Here is an 18637-nt window from a genome sequence, read left to right as displayed (position 1 = left end):
TGTATTTTCCATCAATTTAATAATATCAGTTATAATCCTATGATGTATAATATGACACAATCACAGGCTACATAACTTGACATGACAATTTACAATAGTAGTCATCTTTAGAGAAAAAGTAAGGAGTAAACGTCAGGCTAGCCGTGTTAGCAGTTGTCTTGTTCATACGCAGGGGTGGCACCAAAGGGGGGAGTACAGCTATTTCACGATTTGTCGAGGAATGAATAACGAAAAAATGTAATTTCCAATGTCGATTATTTCCGTTCGTTTAAAATAATGTGAGCACTCGGTATTGGCAATAATCTTCATACATGTCAGCTATCCGACATCAAATTTAAAAAATAATAAAGTTACTCTGAAATACTTATTTTTGAATGTTCATTAGAAAACAGAAATGAAAATGCTACATGAGAAATATTTGCATATGCAATCTCCACAACGCTTTCCCGCTATTAGTTGTCTGTCTGTTATTTTTTGCAACTCGACTTTCGAACTTTGAAAGGAAATTTTTTGTGAAAAAACTTTGCTGTTTGAGTTTCAAACGAGCAATAGCATCAGATTCTGACAGTTTACATTTATTGCAGATATTGTCATTGATAAATCACCATCAAGCGTCTGGACAGCCTATGATGTAAGGAATTCATTGTGGTGAGGGAGCAAACTGGATTTTGCTACCGTAATGAACAAGTTGAATGCCAGCTTTCCTAAGAGTAGAATTGTTCTCTGAACATGAAACAATCAAATCGAATGATTCACCGAAGTTATATCTTACTCGTACATTATTAATATTGCCTCTTATGCCTATAAATTATTTTCTTGTACACCACTGATTCATTATATACATGCAGTCAAAAAAAAAACTGCCAACCAGCAAAATAGTTTAACATGCAGGGTAACATTGAGATAAAGTGCCCAAACTTAATATTTAAGTTAAACAAGAAAAAAATAATAGTATATCTAATAACTAATGGATCCTCTTCTTACTTTGATTAAAGCTTAGTATATATTTATAAAGGTTTGACAGAGATAATTATTATTTGATTATTACTATCCAACATTACTAGAATATACCCAAGTCTTTCTTTCTACTTACTGTATAGCTTTGTTATAGCCTATCATATGCCTATCCCAGGATTGCATGCATGACTAGCAGGTCTGTTAGTACAGCGATGATAGGTGGAGGTATTCATATATTCAGTTTTGTCAGACTGACTTCTTTAAAAATTAAATTTCTTTCCAAAAAAATCAATTAGGCACAACTAAATATATCAAAAAACCACCCAAAAAACAACCCATTCCCCAAATTAGCGTTCTCGTTGCGGCTCTCACAACTCGAATACGTTGTGTTAATTTTTCATGTAGATGTAAATTATTATTTCCAAAACAAACTATATGTTTCAAAGATATGGTAAAAGCGAGGATTCATAATTATTTTTAAAAATTTTGTCCGAAAAATACATTTGCATGGAAGCGCATAGTCACATCGGCCAAGTAAGTCAGCCCCACCCGTCGGAGACCTTAGCACCTCCGTCGGGGGAATTCCTGGCGCCACCTTTGTTCATACGTATTCGTATTGTGCTTAATTCCTAACCTCAAACAAACGAACGACTACCACTAAGGTTATCAAAACGTAAGTCAACATTAACAAGATCAAAGTCTCACTAACCTTTCTTCAATTTGGTTTTGAAAGTTTGGCATATCAATTTTTTTGTCATCTTTTAATGTGCAGTTGACAAATGTAATTGAAATCAGAACAAAAGTTACAAGAACAACAAGTTTATTTTTTATCATTTTGGGTATTCTTAAACAATGAAAATTCACTAACTCTGCTTAGGCATACAGTTGCAAGTGATACTTCGTGATTGATTTTTTTTCTTTTTGTTGTCAGTTTGTCCCATCATATGATTCATTTCTATGATTCAACCAATCATCAGCTACAAACAAATTTATTCACACACATTATAAGCCTACTCAGCTTATACTAAGCCTACTTAGCCTATAATAAGCCTACTCATACTATACTAAGCCTACTCAGCTTATACTAAGCCTACTCAGCTTATACTAAGCCTACTCAGCTTATACTAAGCCTACTCAGCTTATACTAAGCCTACTCAGCTTATACTAAGCATAATCAGCCTATACTAAGCCTGCTCAGACTTTACTAAGCCTACTCAACCTATATTTAGCCTACTCAGCCTACTGGATAATTCCCCCCCTGGTAAATATACATTTTCAATTATTATTGAGAAACATACTCAAGGGGAACCATTGCTAAGTTGTTCCATGTTTATTTTATCCAGAAAAGAAATTAATATCAAACCAATGTAGTTCTTCGTATCTAATATAAACTAATGAAAAGGTGTGGTTGTAACTAATGCTTATAAAAAAATAAAACATATCCTTTCCGGAAGAAATACTGAAAAGCGTCTTAAACCTTGCAAAGTTTGCATGTTTCCAAAACAATTTTTGGTCACTGAGTACATACTACACAGGTCAGTTCTTTTCCATGGAAATATGGTGGACAAGGTAATGAACCACAATGGCCTTCAACAAAATATAATAATGCTCCATTTTTATCTTCATGAGATCCATGCATTGCCTCTGGTTTGCCTTCAACACAAATGTACTCATATCGCTTGTGACTATAATGTGCAGCCATTAAATAACCTTTGTATTCCATAGTCCATTCTGAAGGACAGATGATGCGCGATGGAATCATCATGTGACTACCACCTGACTTAAAATGACATATAGCACACGGAACATCTCGGTCGTATAAGTTTGGATTTGGAAAAATATGCTTCTCTGCTTAAGTAATCTCGTATTCAGTTCCGTAAATGATTGCTTTACTCTGAGTACCAGCAGCGTATTTCTCGTTTATTGGATTCAACGGTAAACAAAGATAATTTGATCCACTCCCACCGTGTGTATAGTGCGCTTCTACGATTGCTCCTATTTTTAAAATAACACAGTAAACAAAAGTGTCTTTACCAGTTGCTATTAACAAAAATGTTTAAGAAATTATTGCAAACTTGTATCAAATAGAAATGATTTAATTTCTTTTTAATTTTCAAGAAGCATAAAAACATTAATTTTACTAAAGAGCATCTCCATTTTCCCGAAAATATTTTAGTTAGTGTATATTGATAAATGATCAAAAACAAATGTTTGAAAATAGTTTGAGAGTGCTAAAATATTTTAAGTCGTGAAGGAATAACTGCGCTGATCTTCGCTGTGTTAGGACAATGTTTTCTTCCCCATCTGGTGTAGACCACTCCAACGGTTGACGTGGTATTACCTTTAGGTCCTGGTAGACAACAGCCTCCTGGTATTTTCTGAAGAATATCATTGCAGGATTTGCCTGGTGACTTGATGGTACCATACTGAAATTAGTATATTTGTATATATTAGTGTTAATATCACGTCTCGTTGAATATATCATTTTTGAATAGTTGCAAAGATATTTGCTGACAAACGAATTTCAGAATTTCGGAAATAATTATTAACTCTACTAATTAATCAACTCTCAAAAGCAAGTCAAATAAAAAAAGAATATTACTAATAGAATGAGAAATAAAAATAGTCATTATTAAACATGATAATAAGCCCTTAATAACCGAATTCGAGGTCTTTACGGGTACATATCGGACCGAGGTGTTTTTGTACAGACCGAGCCCGTAGGACGAGGTTTGTACAAAAACACAAAAGGCCGATATTTCTCAGTAAAGACAAAAAAAGCGAGGTTATTAAAAGGTTTATTTTATGGCATTATTGGACATGAAACGAAGCTTGCTTTGTTCCTCGTCTTGGCTATTTGGTACGGGTTGGCTTTCACTTTTTATAGTTTTCGTCAGTAAAAATCAAACTGTTTCAAACTGTATCGTCAAATTGTACGATGTTTGTTTAAATTAATATTGAATGAATTCAAATGTTATGATTGTACTCATGCATGTCTATGAAACTTTACAGAAATCACAAGATCACGCAAGCGAAACCATCGGCGAAACCATCTTCTCTATAATTTACCGCCCTTCGTGTAACTATGTTGCTATCTTATGAATACAATGATGTCAGTGGCGTACCTGCTATGAGCAGAACCATGTGCACCCAAGCTATCAGCTTGACAGGGAGCACCCTGAACGGTGTTATGAAAATAAAGATAAAAATTGCTTTATACAAATTATTTTATGTTTTAAATATACCTGCTTTTCCTTAGCAATTCCCTTCCACCCTAGTTTTTCTCTGAAACAAATATCATAAATGGGAATGCCAACCATTTTTTAAGAAGACATGTTGAAGTTTCTGAGTGACCAATGCGGTTCCTATTTTTTGAGGACAGCCTATACAGTGTTTGCATGTGACGTCACAGCGGGCATTTTGGAGAGTACATCATAGTGCTGATTCTCAACAGAGAATGAAATTAACTAAAATTCTTTTTATTATATGAGATCATTAATTTATTGCGCAAACATCGCAAAACTCACTTAAAAGAAGAACTAAAAGCAAATTCTGTCCTCATTCAATTTCATATTTTGTTTGATAATTATTGCAGTAGTTTTGAGCTTCATGCAAAACATAAAAGTTTGCATGGAGCTTAGTTAACTATCGTTAGAATAATTAAGTGTCCAAGCCCTACACAATTTTCGACGCCACTATAATTCCAATTGTGATAAGTATCATGCCTAAATAATAAATCGCCGTGTATCGAACAACATTTTCTACGGTTCTGGTGTCCAGCGAAACCACAGCATATAAAATACAGATGATGATCAGTGGAATGATACAAGCCTTGGAAGCTGCAAGATCCTATATTGAGACATAAATATCCTATATTGAGACATAAATATCCTATAAAGATAACAATGTCTTTCCATTCATCGACGATAATAGCATTATTTTGAACAAGGCTACTAAAGAAATGTCCACGATGTAAGAAAGGCTACGATGTATAGCAATTTTTATGAATTTATTACAGCATATGAAAAGCTTAAGGAAACATTAAAAAACCCACGGCAACATTCAAAAATTTCACAGCTACATTTAAAAATACGGCAACATTTTAAAATTTCACGGCAACATTTGAACATAAAAATCTCACGGCTGAATTTCAGAAACTGACAGCAACATACGAAAAACTCAAGACGTAATCTATCAAGCTATGAGTTAGCTACACCAACCTCTATATTAACTTGTACAACAATTGATCAAATTCCCATAGTCTTATGTTCGACCAAAATGAAAGGAAGAATGTGTTATAACCACCGGAAACCACCTGCAGTAAGGTACTCACATTTGTACAGTTTTGAAGAAGAAGTCAAGCAAAAAGAACTGTGCACATTTTCGATCAGCTAAGAAAGTTATAAATTGAACCGAAATGAAGAAGTAAAAACATTTATTGTACTAGAAAGGTTCAAAGATGGTTTACTCAAATGCTTGCAATGAAGAGGTAATATTGCAAAAAAAGCAAGATAACTATGGAAAAAGCCATTGCCAAAATGACAGCGTTTGATAGATCTTTTGATGGAAAGAAAACATATGAGTTATTGTTTGAAGATGGAAGCTGTGCGTTTTGTTTTGAAGTGGACGATCAAAAATGGAGCCTTTTAAAAATAATGACGTGAATGATGTCTTGAAATGGCGTAAAATGGCGCTTGATGTCACAACCACTGATATGAATGAATCTGGATAACACAACTTAGTGCTTCACTTGAAGCCGAATGGCCGCCATATTGGGCTATCCACTTTTTCACTTTTTATATAGGTTTTATATAACAAACTGCTACTCTTGCATTTATTTTGGATCATATGTTTTAGTCTTGGGACAAAAAAAAATTATTATGATGGCAAGGCTGCAATAGAACGGTTTTGAGCAAAAACTCATGTTTGCTAAATTTCATATAGAAATCTTCTCATAAAAAAATCTTATCATAATAAAACATTTGGCATGATTTCTGAAAGAGAAAATAACAAAAATACAAAATACGACAAAAATTTATTATAAAATATATACTAAAAGTTGATAGTCCAATATGGCCGCCGCTTTCAAAATTTTCTAGGCACCAGAATTAGGTTGCGTTATCCAGTCTTTATATATATATATATATATCAGTGGCCGCAACAAGCAACCGTTGCTGCTTTATGTATAAGCATGCGCAGTTAAATATATCACATATTCATCGTTTTCGTGTGTTTAAGTGTGGGTAGCCGAAAATGCTATGAAAACGCTGGTGTGGATGCAATTAAAACGATGCGTTTTCGATTCGACATAAACGGGGCGTTTCAAAAAATTTACTGTGTAGTAACATAAAAAACTCATAAAAAGTCATTGCAAATCCTCATTAGCGAGAACAAACATTTTTTTCTGGTGTATTCATAAAAATTAAAAAAAACTAAAAATAAGAAATAATTCTCCCAAACTTAAGTACATAAAACGTTAGAACAAAAATAATGGGAACGTAATTTTTACAAGATAAATCAAAAACTGTCTTTTTTATAGTTTTTTCCAGGTAAGACTACCAAATTTAGATACGTCTTTCCACCAAAATTACTACGATACACTGAGTTACTGAGTACAGACTACACATGTCAGTTCCTTTCCATGGAGATATGGTGGACAAGGTAAAGAAAAACTACAATAACTTTGAACAAAATACAGAAATGCCCCATATTTTTTTGTATGCATGAGATCCAAATATCGCCTCAGGCTTGCTATCAACGCAAATTAACTCGGATCGCTTATGATAAGCATATTCACTCATCAAATAACCATTGTACTCCAAGGTCCATCCTGAAGGGCAAACATTGCGCGCAGGAATCATCATGTGACTACCACGTGACTTAGCATGACACACAGCGCACGGAGCTTCTCTGTCGTTTAAGTTTGGATTTGGAAATATATGTTTCTCAGCAGAAATAATCCGATATTCAACACCGTGAATAAACCCTGTTTTGTGAATACCAGCAGCATATTTTTCGTATGTTTGATTCAATGGTAAACAAAGATAATTTGATCCACTACCACTGTCTTGATAATATGATCCTTCCATTGCTCCTGTTTTTCATAAGAATTATACCATAAACTATAGAACTATGACTACTTGATATAACTAAATGGTTTTTACAAGGTCTCTATATATGTACTAAAGTCCTTTATGATACACGTGTATCTTATCCACATATTCTTTTAAATTGCGTCAAACATTTATAGTTGAAGCTATTACACTCTCTGAATGCATAAGGACTCTGCCTAGCATATGTCATGAAACTCTCATGCATGGTTTACATAGGAAAAATAAACATAAGCACAAGCGAAAACAAAATTAAAGCTACCTCTCCTCCTCCCTCCACAAGGAAGTTTTAATATTGAAAAGTTGAGGAAATTGTAGCATTAGTAGAGCAAAAGATTACGGGAGAAAGGAATTATTACATACTATTTAATTTCAAGATATCTAAAACTTGATTGTGAGTTGAGAGAAATATTTACCACCACGGAAATGATATCTCCCGTATACGTCTATGGCATATATATGACATAAACATCAAAAAAAGTGCAAGTATGAAGAAAAGCTCTATCAAAAATTGGGGACAATTGAAGGTTTTAAATATGAAAGCCGATTTCTTTGTCCTTGTAAACCTCACGAAAAAAAGAAACAGGCGTCTTTTGCTTATTATACTCTTTTGAACCGCAACTGCTAAATGATGAACAACGATTGCGTGGATTTTTTGACTAACAAATTTTTACCAGAATAAATTTTAACAGTTTTCGCTGTGTTAGGACAATGTTTTCGTCCCCATCTGGTGTAGACCACTCCACCAGTTGACGTGGCTTTACTTTTAGGTCCTGGTGGACCTGCTCGACCAGGTTTTCCCTGCTTACCACGAGGACCTTATAATATTTAACTTTAATATTATCAACCATTGTAAATGCTCACATTTTGAGTAGTGAACTCTTCAATCTTTTAAAAGCTTCCAATATAAATTCTATATCCAATTAGCTATAATAATCGCTAATTAAGGGGGCTTTTATTCATATATGCATGTTATAAATCCGTAGATAACAATACATTTCAAAAGATATTAACTCAGCATATCATGTATATATAAATAAGAGCCGCCCTCCACAATTAGCGATAGCAATACATCCCTGAGCAAAACATGCACTTATTGAACTTAACAACAATATGTCATTTGAAATCGTTTATTTATAACGCTTAGAGACTGTTTAAGAATGTTTTCAACTTTTGAAAGCGTCAAATTTTTCATAATTTCATAACAATATTTATGATTTTCTTATATCATTCATTATTTTGTGATGAGCAAATGCAAGTGTAAAGAGATTATTGTGTTATGTATAAATATGATTATTGTGCTATGTCATACATTCATAGTGGTTAATAGGTATTGTGAAATACAAGTTTTGAAACCTCATGTTTGTTTATTTCGATGTATTGTTGGTGTAATCAATTTCTTTGCATTGCGTTTATTATTGACCCTCTAAAAAATTTGCAACTTTTTCCAAAACCAAGAGCACAGGCAATCTAAGATGTCACAAGTCATCTAAATATAAACATATAGTCACATAATATCAAATCAGTCAGAATATCTATCACACTTTAGCGATGACATTATGCTTTGGCGAATATAATATTAACGCGTCTATACTAAAGCGAGAATAATGAAACTAATAACTCATTAAAAATATTCCAGGAATAAAAAAGCAGAAAGGCCTGAATAACTCATCCATTTCTTCAACACAATCTGCTATCACAAAAAAACACGACAAATAGAAAATGCATGCATAAAGTTCTGACCATTTCAGAAAAGTGTCTGCTATAAAAATCTCTAATAGATTTACCTCTTACGAGTTTTTAAGCTATTTTGTCAAAATCGATCAAATAGTTTATTTAGCTAAGAGGGGTATAAAAGTTGATAAAAGATTTAACGTAGTTTCCAGGAAATACATTTAACCACACATGAACTACAGATAAAAAGAAAATGACCTCTGTTAAAAAAAACTCACCACGCAATAAAGCATCTCTGCCATCACGCCCTAAATTGTAAGGTTATTTTAGAAAAATTAGATTCAGTAGTAATAGAGCTACGTTGTGGTAGTAAACATTCTCTTAAAATATTTCACAACTTCAAAAGTAAAGAATGTTATATAACTCACCATCTCTGCCTGGAAGTCCTGGAAATTCTGTCTCTTAAAAATACTTAACAAACACTTAAAGTCGTAACTATGAAGAAATAACTCGGGGTAGCTTAAATTCAGTGAAACGCGATACGATTTAAAATATGGAAAGGAGTACAAATTTGAAATAAAAAAACTCATAAATCTTTAATTAAACACCATACGAAGTAACTTTGTGTATTTTTTATCCATGCAAAGTCCGAATAATGAGAAAATAACCAAGTAAATTTGGTAGATGATAAATACTCTCTTAGTTAAATCTGTCTGAATCATTTCAAGTCTCTCTAATCTTCAGCTACCAAGGCTTGGGAAATCAAACTCCCTCGAACAATTGAGCAATGACAAAACAAACTCAATAATTGGGGGTACAAAAAGAGTTTAAACCAAAAAAATCATACAAATCCCTATTTAATGAGTGCGTACTAGTGTACGTGTATGTGTGAGATAGAATGAGTAGGGGAAAATGTTATCAACTGTTTAAGATTTTTAGTAGTTCTTTTATAGGTTACTTCAATGCAACCTAAATATGATCAGTAATCATAAAATATGCCACGTTTCAACACAACATATCGTATCTAAAATATCAAATGATAATACAAGTGATTACCACAAACCTTTCTTTTGCTTTGTCTTTTAACTTCAACATAGCATTTTTGTCATCATTATAATTGCAGTAGATGACTTTTATTAGAAAAAGTAAGATAATCTGGAGAGTAGCGATGTACATTATTTTACGTTTTTTTATAAGACGAAACTTATCCTCTCTGTCAGCTATTGCAGTTACAAGTAAACTCTTGCAATGTAGTCTGTGATATTTTTAGTCAGTTTCATCCAATCATATGCTTTGTTTTCATATTTCATCCAATCGTTGGCTTCTATCAAATTTATTCAGAGACAAATGAGTACAATTGCTTTGCTTCAGCTCCACAATGATTTTTCTAGTTAAAACAAGAACTATCCATTGAAACACTCTTTGTTTATAATTCTGCGTTGGGCATTGTGTAGCCATATTAATGCATTAAGTTTGATTTGTCAAGCGTCTCCTTTGTCTTCGATTGGCTCGGTCTTTTGTTTGATTGAAACTTCCTTCAGTTCTTCTTTTCTATTCTTTTAAAAGATTGAATTGACACTAAGCAGCTGGTGTACTGTAATGTTACAATGTGCATCAACATATTAATGATGCAACGTCGTTGTTATTATTTTATTAACTTTCGATGAAGGTATTGGTCACTTAGTTCTTTGTAATGTATATGCTATATTTTGGTTAAGCTGTATATTAAAGATCGTTGGATGTCGATGGTTGTCTATTCATTTAATGAAGAGTACAAAGTTCATACGAGTGAATTTATGTTTACTCATAATCATTTGCAAAAAGCAATTGGTTATTTGCATTACGGTGAGAATATATTTGGTGATAAATACTCAGTCAGTAACGTAGCCTGCCAGCAAATTTTAGTGTCGAAATGTGAATTTGAGGACATTATTATTATTCATTTTGTTAGAAATTTATTCTTTTCATAGTACGTGAAGGAAGAAAAATTAACATAGTATCATATGTTGTACGACTATATCAGTGGACAAAAAGGTGTATGAAAAAAATTTAACGGATAAGAAAACATTGCTTATGTTGTCAGCTGGTAGGATTTGCAAAATCCATTGATGGAATAGATTGTTAGACCTCCAATGAATCATCTGACAGTAAAATGTTTGTAAATAGTAATAATTTTAAGAATGAGAATTGTGTTACCGAGAAGCATTTTTGAAATAGATTGCGTACAAAAATGACTTAGTTAAAAAGCAATTTGAACTCATATGGTTAAAATATGGCACATATTGTTCAAGCCAAAAAGTTTGGCAAAATTTGTCAAAAACATAAAAGAACGCTATGCAAACATTTATTAATTATTTATATTTCATTATTTGGATAATCTATAATTATTGCATTGCTCAAATTTATGCATAATTCATGAGGACTATGAAACAGCATTCAAAAAAAAATTTATGTATTCAGCACTTTTGAACAACGTGCCATATTTTGACTCTGTGTGTTCTAATTACTTTTTAAATGTCTCATTTTCGTGCGCAAGCTATTTTAAAAATTTTATAAGGTAACACAATTCTCATTTTGAAAATTGTTATTGTTGGCGATAATTTCACTGTCAGATAGACCATTGGTCCAACTGTTTCTAACAAATGTTTTTGCAGATCTTGCAAGCAGATGACTTTAGTGACGTTTTCCAAACTGTTCAGTTTTTTTGATAGACCTTGTAGTAGCTCCACCCTTATAACTACCAAAATCCCTGCTAATAAATTATTGTCCTTTTAGTACTCAATTATAAATATGAAGAGTTAACAAGAAGAAGAGAACATTGCATGGTTTACGTAAAAATGCACATTCTATAAATATTTCATAAAAAAACAAAACATGTAACCGTGTTTTCACAGGCTTATTAAAATCATGAATACCTTTGAGAGAACTAGAGATCGAAATTTGAGATTGATTTAATTGATAGTGATCAGATTGTTTTGCACACAGAGGCTAATATAAACAAGCTAAATCAATCAGTGCACGCGATTTATTGTTTTTCTTTTATAATAAAGAATCGGTGATCATTGAATTTGACTTAAACCCAATGTCAATTTTATCTTAGTATACTGGAAAAAATAAAACAAAAATTTGGTGTTAGCATAGACAAAAAGATGCGACAGAATTTTATGTGTGTGAGTGTACCTAGAAATAAGCCACAGTTTTTAAGAGTAAATAGTTTTTAAGAGTAGCTGCTGCGCATGCGCAGATAAATATCGTCTGAAAAAATGTCTATCTTGTTACATATTTTGGTTATCTTTTGGCCATTATAGAATAAGCAAATTACCATGGAGTCATAAGCTTTTAAGTAATAACGCCTTGTCAACCTCATGAAAGATCGTGGAGTCAATGATGATTTCAATATTCCATATGTCCAATGATTTTGGTAGTAGTGCATACTGCATGGTCTTAAGTTGAAGATTCCTCTCAATTTTGGGTAAGTCATTGATCATAGCCAAACGATGTACAATCAAAGTTTTGTTGACTCTTACAAACACAAGATTTGTTCAAATGTAATTAATATCTCTTAAAAAAACACAAGCTGGTTCGTCTTCGCTGAGCTGATATTAAAGTATTCTTTTTCCATGCGGAGCAAAGCAAGTTCTAAATTTCAAACAACAGCTGTTGAGTACGATTGATGGCTACAAGTCTCCTTGCTACTTGGCTATTGACTTGTGAGTTAGCTTATTGTCGTCTTATTAAAAAGTAGAAAGAATATGAAGTAGTCATGGTGTTGCAAGGCTCAGACATGGGGAAAGGTTACCAAACATGCATTTTACGTAGTGAAATTATTTAAACCAATATTCGTAAATATTTTGTAAGTACTTGTTTCAGATATCGACCCACAAATGAAAAAGGGGAAGAGGTAACTTGACAATTTGCTCTTGGATCTTGTCTCCAGCTGACGGGAAAAGATAATTGTTAATTTTTTAAGACAGGTGACAGAAAGGATTACCTGAAGAGCCCTCCCTCCCAGTTTAATTTAAGCTTTTGAATATTTGGGGAGCGATTTTCCATTAGTTCAAAGGTTGGGATCTGGCGTCCCACCTCACCAATTTTGTTGATGCAATGAATGTCAAAAGGTTGACTCGTATTTATGAAAGCTTTTAAAGCAAATGTTTCTGTCAGTAACTGCTGAAAATATTTATTGGGATGCTGTTCTTTAAGTGACTTCCTTCTTTCTGTAGTTTGAACAATGCATGTGGCTTCTTAACCCTTCGTGAGATGCGTTTTTTGTATTATTTGGTCTTATTCCCCAGTAATCAATGTGGATTGATGTACATCAAAACATATTATAGCTCCTCAGTTTTAAATTCAATTTACATTCAGAAAAAAACAATTGGTTTTTAATTTCTAAAGAATATAATTTTACCAATGGATTAGCCTCTAAGGTTTTTAGAAATGTAAATATACGCCAAAATGTGCTGCCGTAATTTATTTTGACGTACTCTGGATCCGCCACTGTTGCAGACAATCACTCAAAAAAAGATACGTCTGCAGTCTGTTTAAATTAAAAGGAAAACTTGCTGTGATTGTTATACCAATTCCAGGAAATTTTAGAGAAGATATCTTATACAATAATTTGTGCATAAATTATGCTGTGTACTGCAAAAAAATTTGACATACATAACTGCAACTAGAAGTGACCTAACCATTGCTTACGTGAAAATGTTTTTGTTACCATTTCTATGTAAGTTTCTAAAAGTGAAGAAAATGGCAATTTGTCAAGTTTAGCAAACTGCACACAATTTGAATTTCTATCTGTTGACAATTCAAAACGGCTGAAAGCAAACAACAGAACAACTGGGCAATACAAGCCTTCAAACTATACAAAAACACGCTGGCAACCTCAGCCCTTTCTCTTTTATTTCTCGTCTTGTTTGGAAATTTTGCATTTTATCCTCAGTAAATTACGTTAATTAATTCCTGAATAAAATATTTTCCCTAAAATCAGAAAATAGGTCTAGCGAGATATCTTTGGAACAGACTAACCAAACACTACAAATTAGACTTTTTCATAACTAATCGCAAGTGACATTGGTAAAACGATGTTACAGAAAATATCAGACAATTGTGCACTCTGCTTTTACCATGAGTACCATGAGATATTGACAGAACTATAGACAGACAGAGATCATCTGTGCAAAACATTCAGAACTTACGTTTACTACATAAAAAGATAACAAGTCATAAATTCTTGGTGATCAATATTTCTTCTTGTATTTTCATCATTGAACTTAAGTGCATCTCAGGATATTTAAAGGAAAATAATGGTTACGTCACAGATGTGTTACTATTAAATAAATTAAAAATTATGTTTTAGTAGTGTTGCTACAGATAATGGAAAAATACGTACATATGTGCATTAAAACGTAATAAATCACTGAGTACAGACTACGCAGGTAAGTTCCTTTCCATGAGTATATGGTGGACATGGTAAAGAACCATAATGGCCTTCAACAAAATACAATAATGCTCCATTTTTATCTTCATGAGATCCAAATATTGCTTCTGGCTTGCCATCAACACAAATGTACTCAGATCGCTTGTGAGTATAATGTGCAGCCATTAAATAACCTTTGTATTCCATAGTCCACCCTGAAGGGCAGATATTGCGCGCTGGAATCATTATGTGACTACCACGTGACTTAGCATAGCATACAGCACATGGAGCATCTCGGTCGTGTAAGTTTGTATTTGGAAAGATATGTTTCTCAGAAGAAGTAATCTCGTATTCTGTACCATAAATGATTCCTTTACTCTGAGCACCAGCAGCGTATTTCTCGTATATTGGATTCAATGGTAAACAGAGATAATTTGATCCACTCCCACCGTGTGAATAAGACGATCCCCAATTGCTCCTGTTTTTCATAAAAAGATGCTTTAGAACTGCAACTAATGAATACGACTACTTGGTTTTTACAAGAACGTAGGTTATGATACAAATGTCAATTCGCGTATATTGCGTCGAACATTTACATTTAAAAAGAAATAGGACAGTCCAGATTTACGTTCTGAGCACATAAAAAATTCTAATGAGCATATTTAATGAAATTCTTATGCCTGATTCACACGAGTAAAATAAACAAAATCAAGATCGTTAACAAGATTAAAGAACGACATTCATCAAAGCATTTAACACAAGCGTAAGGGACGAGGGGAGCCGCTGTAAAAAAGTTTGACGATTGGTCGGATGAATTGTAAACATTAGCAGGTCTCGCAAAAAAAACAAGTGATAAAGAACTTATGACATGCAATTTGAAGTCAAGAAGTCTTTTGTTTGATCGTGAGTTGATGCAAGCATAAGGGAAAGACTTCATTTAAAAAATAAATAGAAAGCCGATTTCTTTGTATTTGAAACCATTAAAAAATACTCAAAATAGGAAACAGAAGTTTTATCGCTCATACATGCTTATTTTACTTGTTTAAACCTCTACTGGTTGTAGCTAAACCATTAATCGCAATTACGTAGATTTTGTTACCAGAATAAATCTCAACAGTTTTCGTTGTTTTAGGACAATGTTTTCTTCCCCATCTGGTATAGACCACTCCACCGGTTGACGTTGGTTTACTTTTAGGTCCTGGTGAACCTGCTGGACCAGGTTTTCCTTGCTTACCACGAGGACCTTATAATATTTAACTTTGCTATTAGCACCTTTGACTATATGAAGCCTAGACAAGATTAGTTTTTGAATGTCCGTTAGACACGGTGAAAAAAACGACTTTTAGAAATTAGGGGGCTTATAGGCCACCCATTGGTGTCCAGACAAACACAATTTGTAGATCGTGGGGTTCCCTTACAAGAAGGACACTTAAAAATTGACTTCTTACTTGAACGTTTATGATATATGAATGAATACCACTTTGTTGAAGGTGTACTCATTTTTTTAAAATCAACAGGTCGCTCTAACATGATGCAGTTAAAAACTGAATAAAAAACATCTAATATCAAAAAGTTTCATTACAGGTTTAACCATTGTAAATGATCACATTTTAAGTATGGAACACTTTAATCTTATAAAAGCTTCTACCAATATAATTTCTATGTCTCATTAGCTATTTAACTATGTAAGCCTATATGGATAATGGATGCTATATTATATTACATGTCTTTGTTAGCTCAAAAAACGTTTGCTTCTGGCATTCTAATATATTTTCTGAACTTTTCTAACGGCAAAATTAGGGATGTATTGCTATCGCTAACTAAGGGGCCTCTTATTCATATATACATGTTATAAATCCACACATTTCAAAAGATATTAATTCAGCATATCATGCATATATATGAATAAGATCACCTCTCCCCCCCCCTCACAATCAATATTAGCAATACATCCCTGAGCAAAACATGCACTTATTGAACATAACAACAATATGTCATTTGAAATCGTTTATTTATAACGCTTAGAGATTGTTTAACAATTTTATCAACTTTTAAAAGCGTCAAACTTTTCATAATTTCATAACAATATTTATGATTTTTCTTATATCATTCATTTTTTGTGATGAGCAAATCCAAGTGTAAAGAGATTATTGGGTTATGTATAAATATGATTATTGTGCTATGTCATACATTCATAGTGGTTCATAGGTATTGTGAAATGCAAGTTTTGAAACCTCATGTTTGTTTATTTCGATATATTCATGGTGTAATCAATTTCTTTGCGTTGCGTTTATTATTTGGCCCCTCTAAAAAATTATCTCAAAAAGGGTGCAACTTTTTCCAAAACCAAGAGCACAGGCAATCTAAGATGTCACAAGTCATCTAAATCTATACATATAGTCACATAATATCAAATCAGTCAGAATATCTATCACACTTTAGCGATGACATTATAGACGCCAAAGCGAATATAATATTAACGCGTCTATACTAAAGCGAGAATAATAAAACTAATAACTCATTAAAAATATTACGCGAATAAAAAAGCACAAAGGCTTGAATAACTCATCCATTTCTTCAACAAAATCTGCTATCACACAAAACACGACAAAGGAAAAAGCATGTATAAAGTTCTGACCATTTCAGAAAAGAGTCTGCTATAAAAATCTCTAATAGATTTTTTACGTTCCGTTTGAATTAAACATCTAAGTAATTAGAATCCATAAAATCAGGATCCGGACTCGTAAATGGCACTCTGCCAAAAAGGTAGTAATTTACCTCATACGAGTTTTTAAGCTATTTTGTCAAAATCGATCAAAAAGCCTATTTAGCTAAGAGGGGTATAAAAGTTAATAAAAGATTTAACGTAGTTTCCAGGAAATACATTTAACCACACATGAACTACAGATAAAAAGAAAATGACCTTTGTTAAAAAGAAACTCACCACGCAATGAAGCATCTCAGCCATCACGTCCTAAATTGTAAGGTTATTTTAGAAAAATTAAATTCAGTAGTAATAGAGCTACGTTGTGGTAGTAAACATTTTCTTAAAATATTTCACAACTTCAAAAGTAAAGAAAGTTGTGTAACTCACCATCTCTGCCTGGAAGTCCTGGAAGTCCTCGACAACTTGTTACTTTGACATTCTGTCTCTTAAAAATACTTAACAAACAGTTAAAGTCGTAACAATAAAGTGATAATTCGCAGCTAGTTTAAATTCAGTGAAACGTGAGACGGTTTAACATATAAAAAGGAGTATAAATTTGAAATAAAAAAACTCATAAATCTTTAATTAAGCGCCATACGATATAATTTTGTGTATCCATGCAAAGTCCGAATGTTGAGAAAATGCCCAAGTAAATTTGCAAGATGATAAATAATCTCTTAGTTATATCTGTCTGAATCATTTCAAGTTTCTCTAATCTTCAGCTGCCAAGGCTTGTGAAATCAAACTTCCTCAAACAATTGAGCAATGACAAAACAAACTCAATACTGCGAATATACTACTGCGTATGTATTGATTAAAGAATTAGCTTTATCAAACTTCAATGCAAAATGACGCTCTTTTTGTTACAAATCCCGAGAACCGTTTGTTCGAATAAGCAGGATGAAATTTTCCGCCCACGTTTTTATAGCCTATCATTGTAAATATTTTTTGTAATTTTTACTTTTGGAAATGCAAAACAGCACTTGTCAAAGACATGACTGTTACTATATTACTTTAATATGTGGATATTGCAATCTAATAAGTCAAAAAAAGAGTTTAAAATAAAAAAATCATGCAAATCCCTATTTAATGAGTGCGTACAAGTGTACGTGTATTTGTGAGCTAGTATGAGTAGGGAAAATTGTTTTCAACTGGTTAAGATTTTTAGTACTTCTTTTATTGGTTACTTTAATGCAACCTAAATATGATCAGTAATCATAAAATATGCCAAGTTTCAAAACAACATATCGTATCTAAAATATCAAATGATAATACAAGTGATTGCCACAAACCTTTCTTTTGCTTTGTCTTTTAACTTCAACATGCCATTTTTGTCATCATTATAATTGCAGTAGATGACTTTTATTAGAAAAAGGAAAATAATCTGGAGAGTAGCGATGTACATTATTTTACGTTATTTTATAGGACGAAACTTCTCCTCTCTGTCAGCTATTGCAGTTACAAGTAAACTCTTGCAATGATGTCTGTGATATTTTTAGTCAGTTTCATCCAATCATATGCTTTGTTTTCATATTTCATCCAATCGATGGCTTCCCTCAAATTTATTCAGAAGCAAATGAATGAAATTGCTTTCCTTCAGCTCCATAATGATTTTTCCAGTTAAAACAAGAACTATCCATTGAAACAACCTTTATTTATAATTGTGCGTTGGGCATTGTGTAGCCATATTAATGCATTAAATTTGATTTGTCAACCGTCTCCTTTGTCTTTGATTGGCTCGGTCTTTTGTTTGATTGAAACTTCCTTCAG

At 32.8% G+C, this 18637-nt stretch overlaps 2 protein-coding genes and 1 long non-coding RNA gene across 3 annotated transcripts; all 3 read right to left on the bottom strand.

Annotated features, from left to right (window-relative positions):
- Positions 1-2271: 2271 nt before the first annotated feature.
- Positions 2272-7850, bottom strand: LOC124440454 (short-chain collagen C4-like; the record flags this gene model as incomplete). Its single annotated transcript, XM_046990848.1, has 3 exons — positions 2272-2733; positions 2827-2997; positions 7742-7850. Coding segments are annotated over 3 exons (543 nt in total), but the record flags the coding sequence as incomplete, so codon positions are not given.
- A 1-nt stretch (position 7851) lies between these two features.
- Positions 7852-9193, bottom strand: LOC124439783. Its single transcript, XR_006946461.1, has 3 exons — positions 9170-9193; positions 9020-9049; positions 7852-7885 (listed from the first exon to the last, which is right to left on the bottom strand). It is a non-coding gene; the product is annotated as an uncharacterized LOC124439783 (long non-coding RNA).
- Positions 9194-14053: 4860 nt separating this feature from the next.
- Positions 14054-14649, bottom strand: LOC124440453. Its single transcript, XM_046990846.1, has one exon. It carries the CDS (start codon positions 14647-14649, stop codon positions 14158-14160), a length of 492 nt encoding a protein of 163 aa, XP_046846802.1. The 3' UTR covers positions 14054-14157.
- Between the last annotated feature and the right edge of the window lie 3988 nt (positions 14650-18637).

The sequence above is a fragment of the Xenia sp. Carnegie-2017 genome, unplaced genomic scaffold, assembly GCF_021976095.1.
Source record: "Xenia sp. Carnegie-2017 unplaced genomic scaffold, XeniaSp_v1 HiC_scaffold_2, whole genome shotgun sequence".
Classification (NCBI taxonomy): Eukaryota; Metazoa; Cnidaria; class Anthozoa; order Malacalcyonacea; family Xeniidae; genus Xenia; species Xenia sp. Carnegie-2017.
This window is presented reverse-complemented; position numbering and strand designations above follow the sequence as displayed.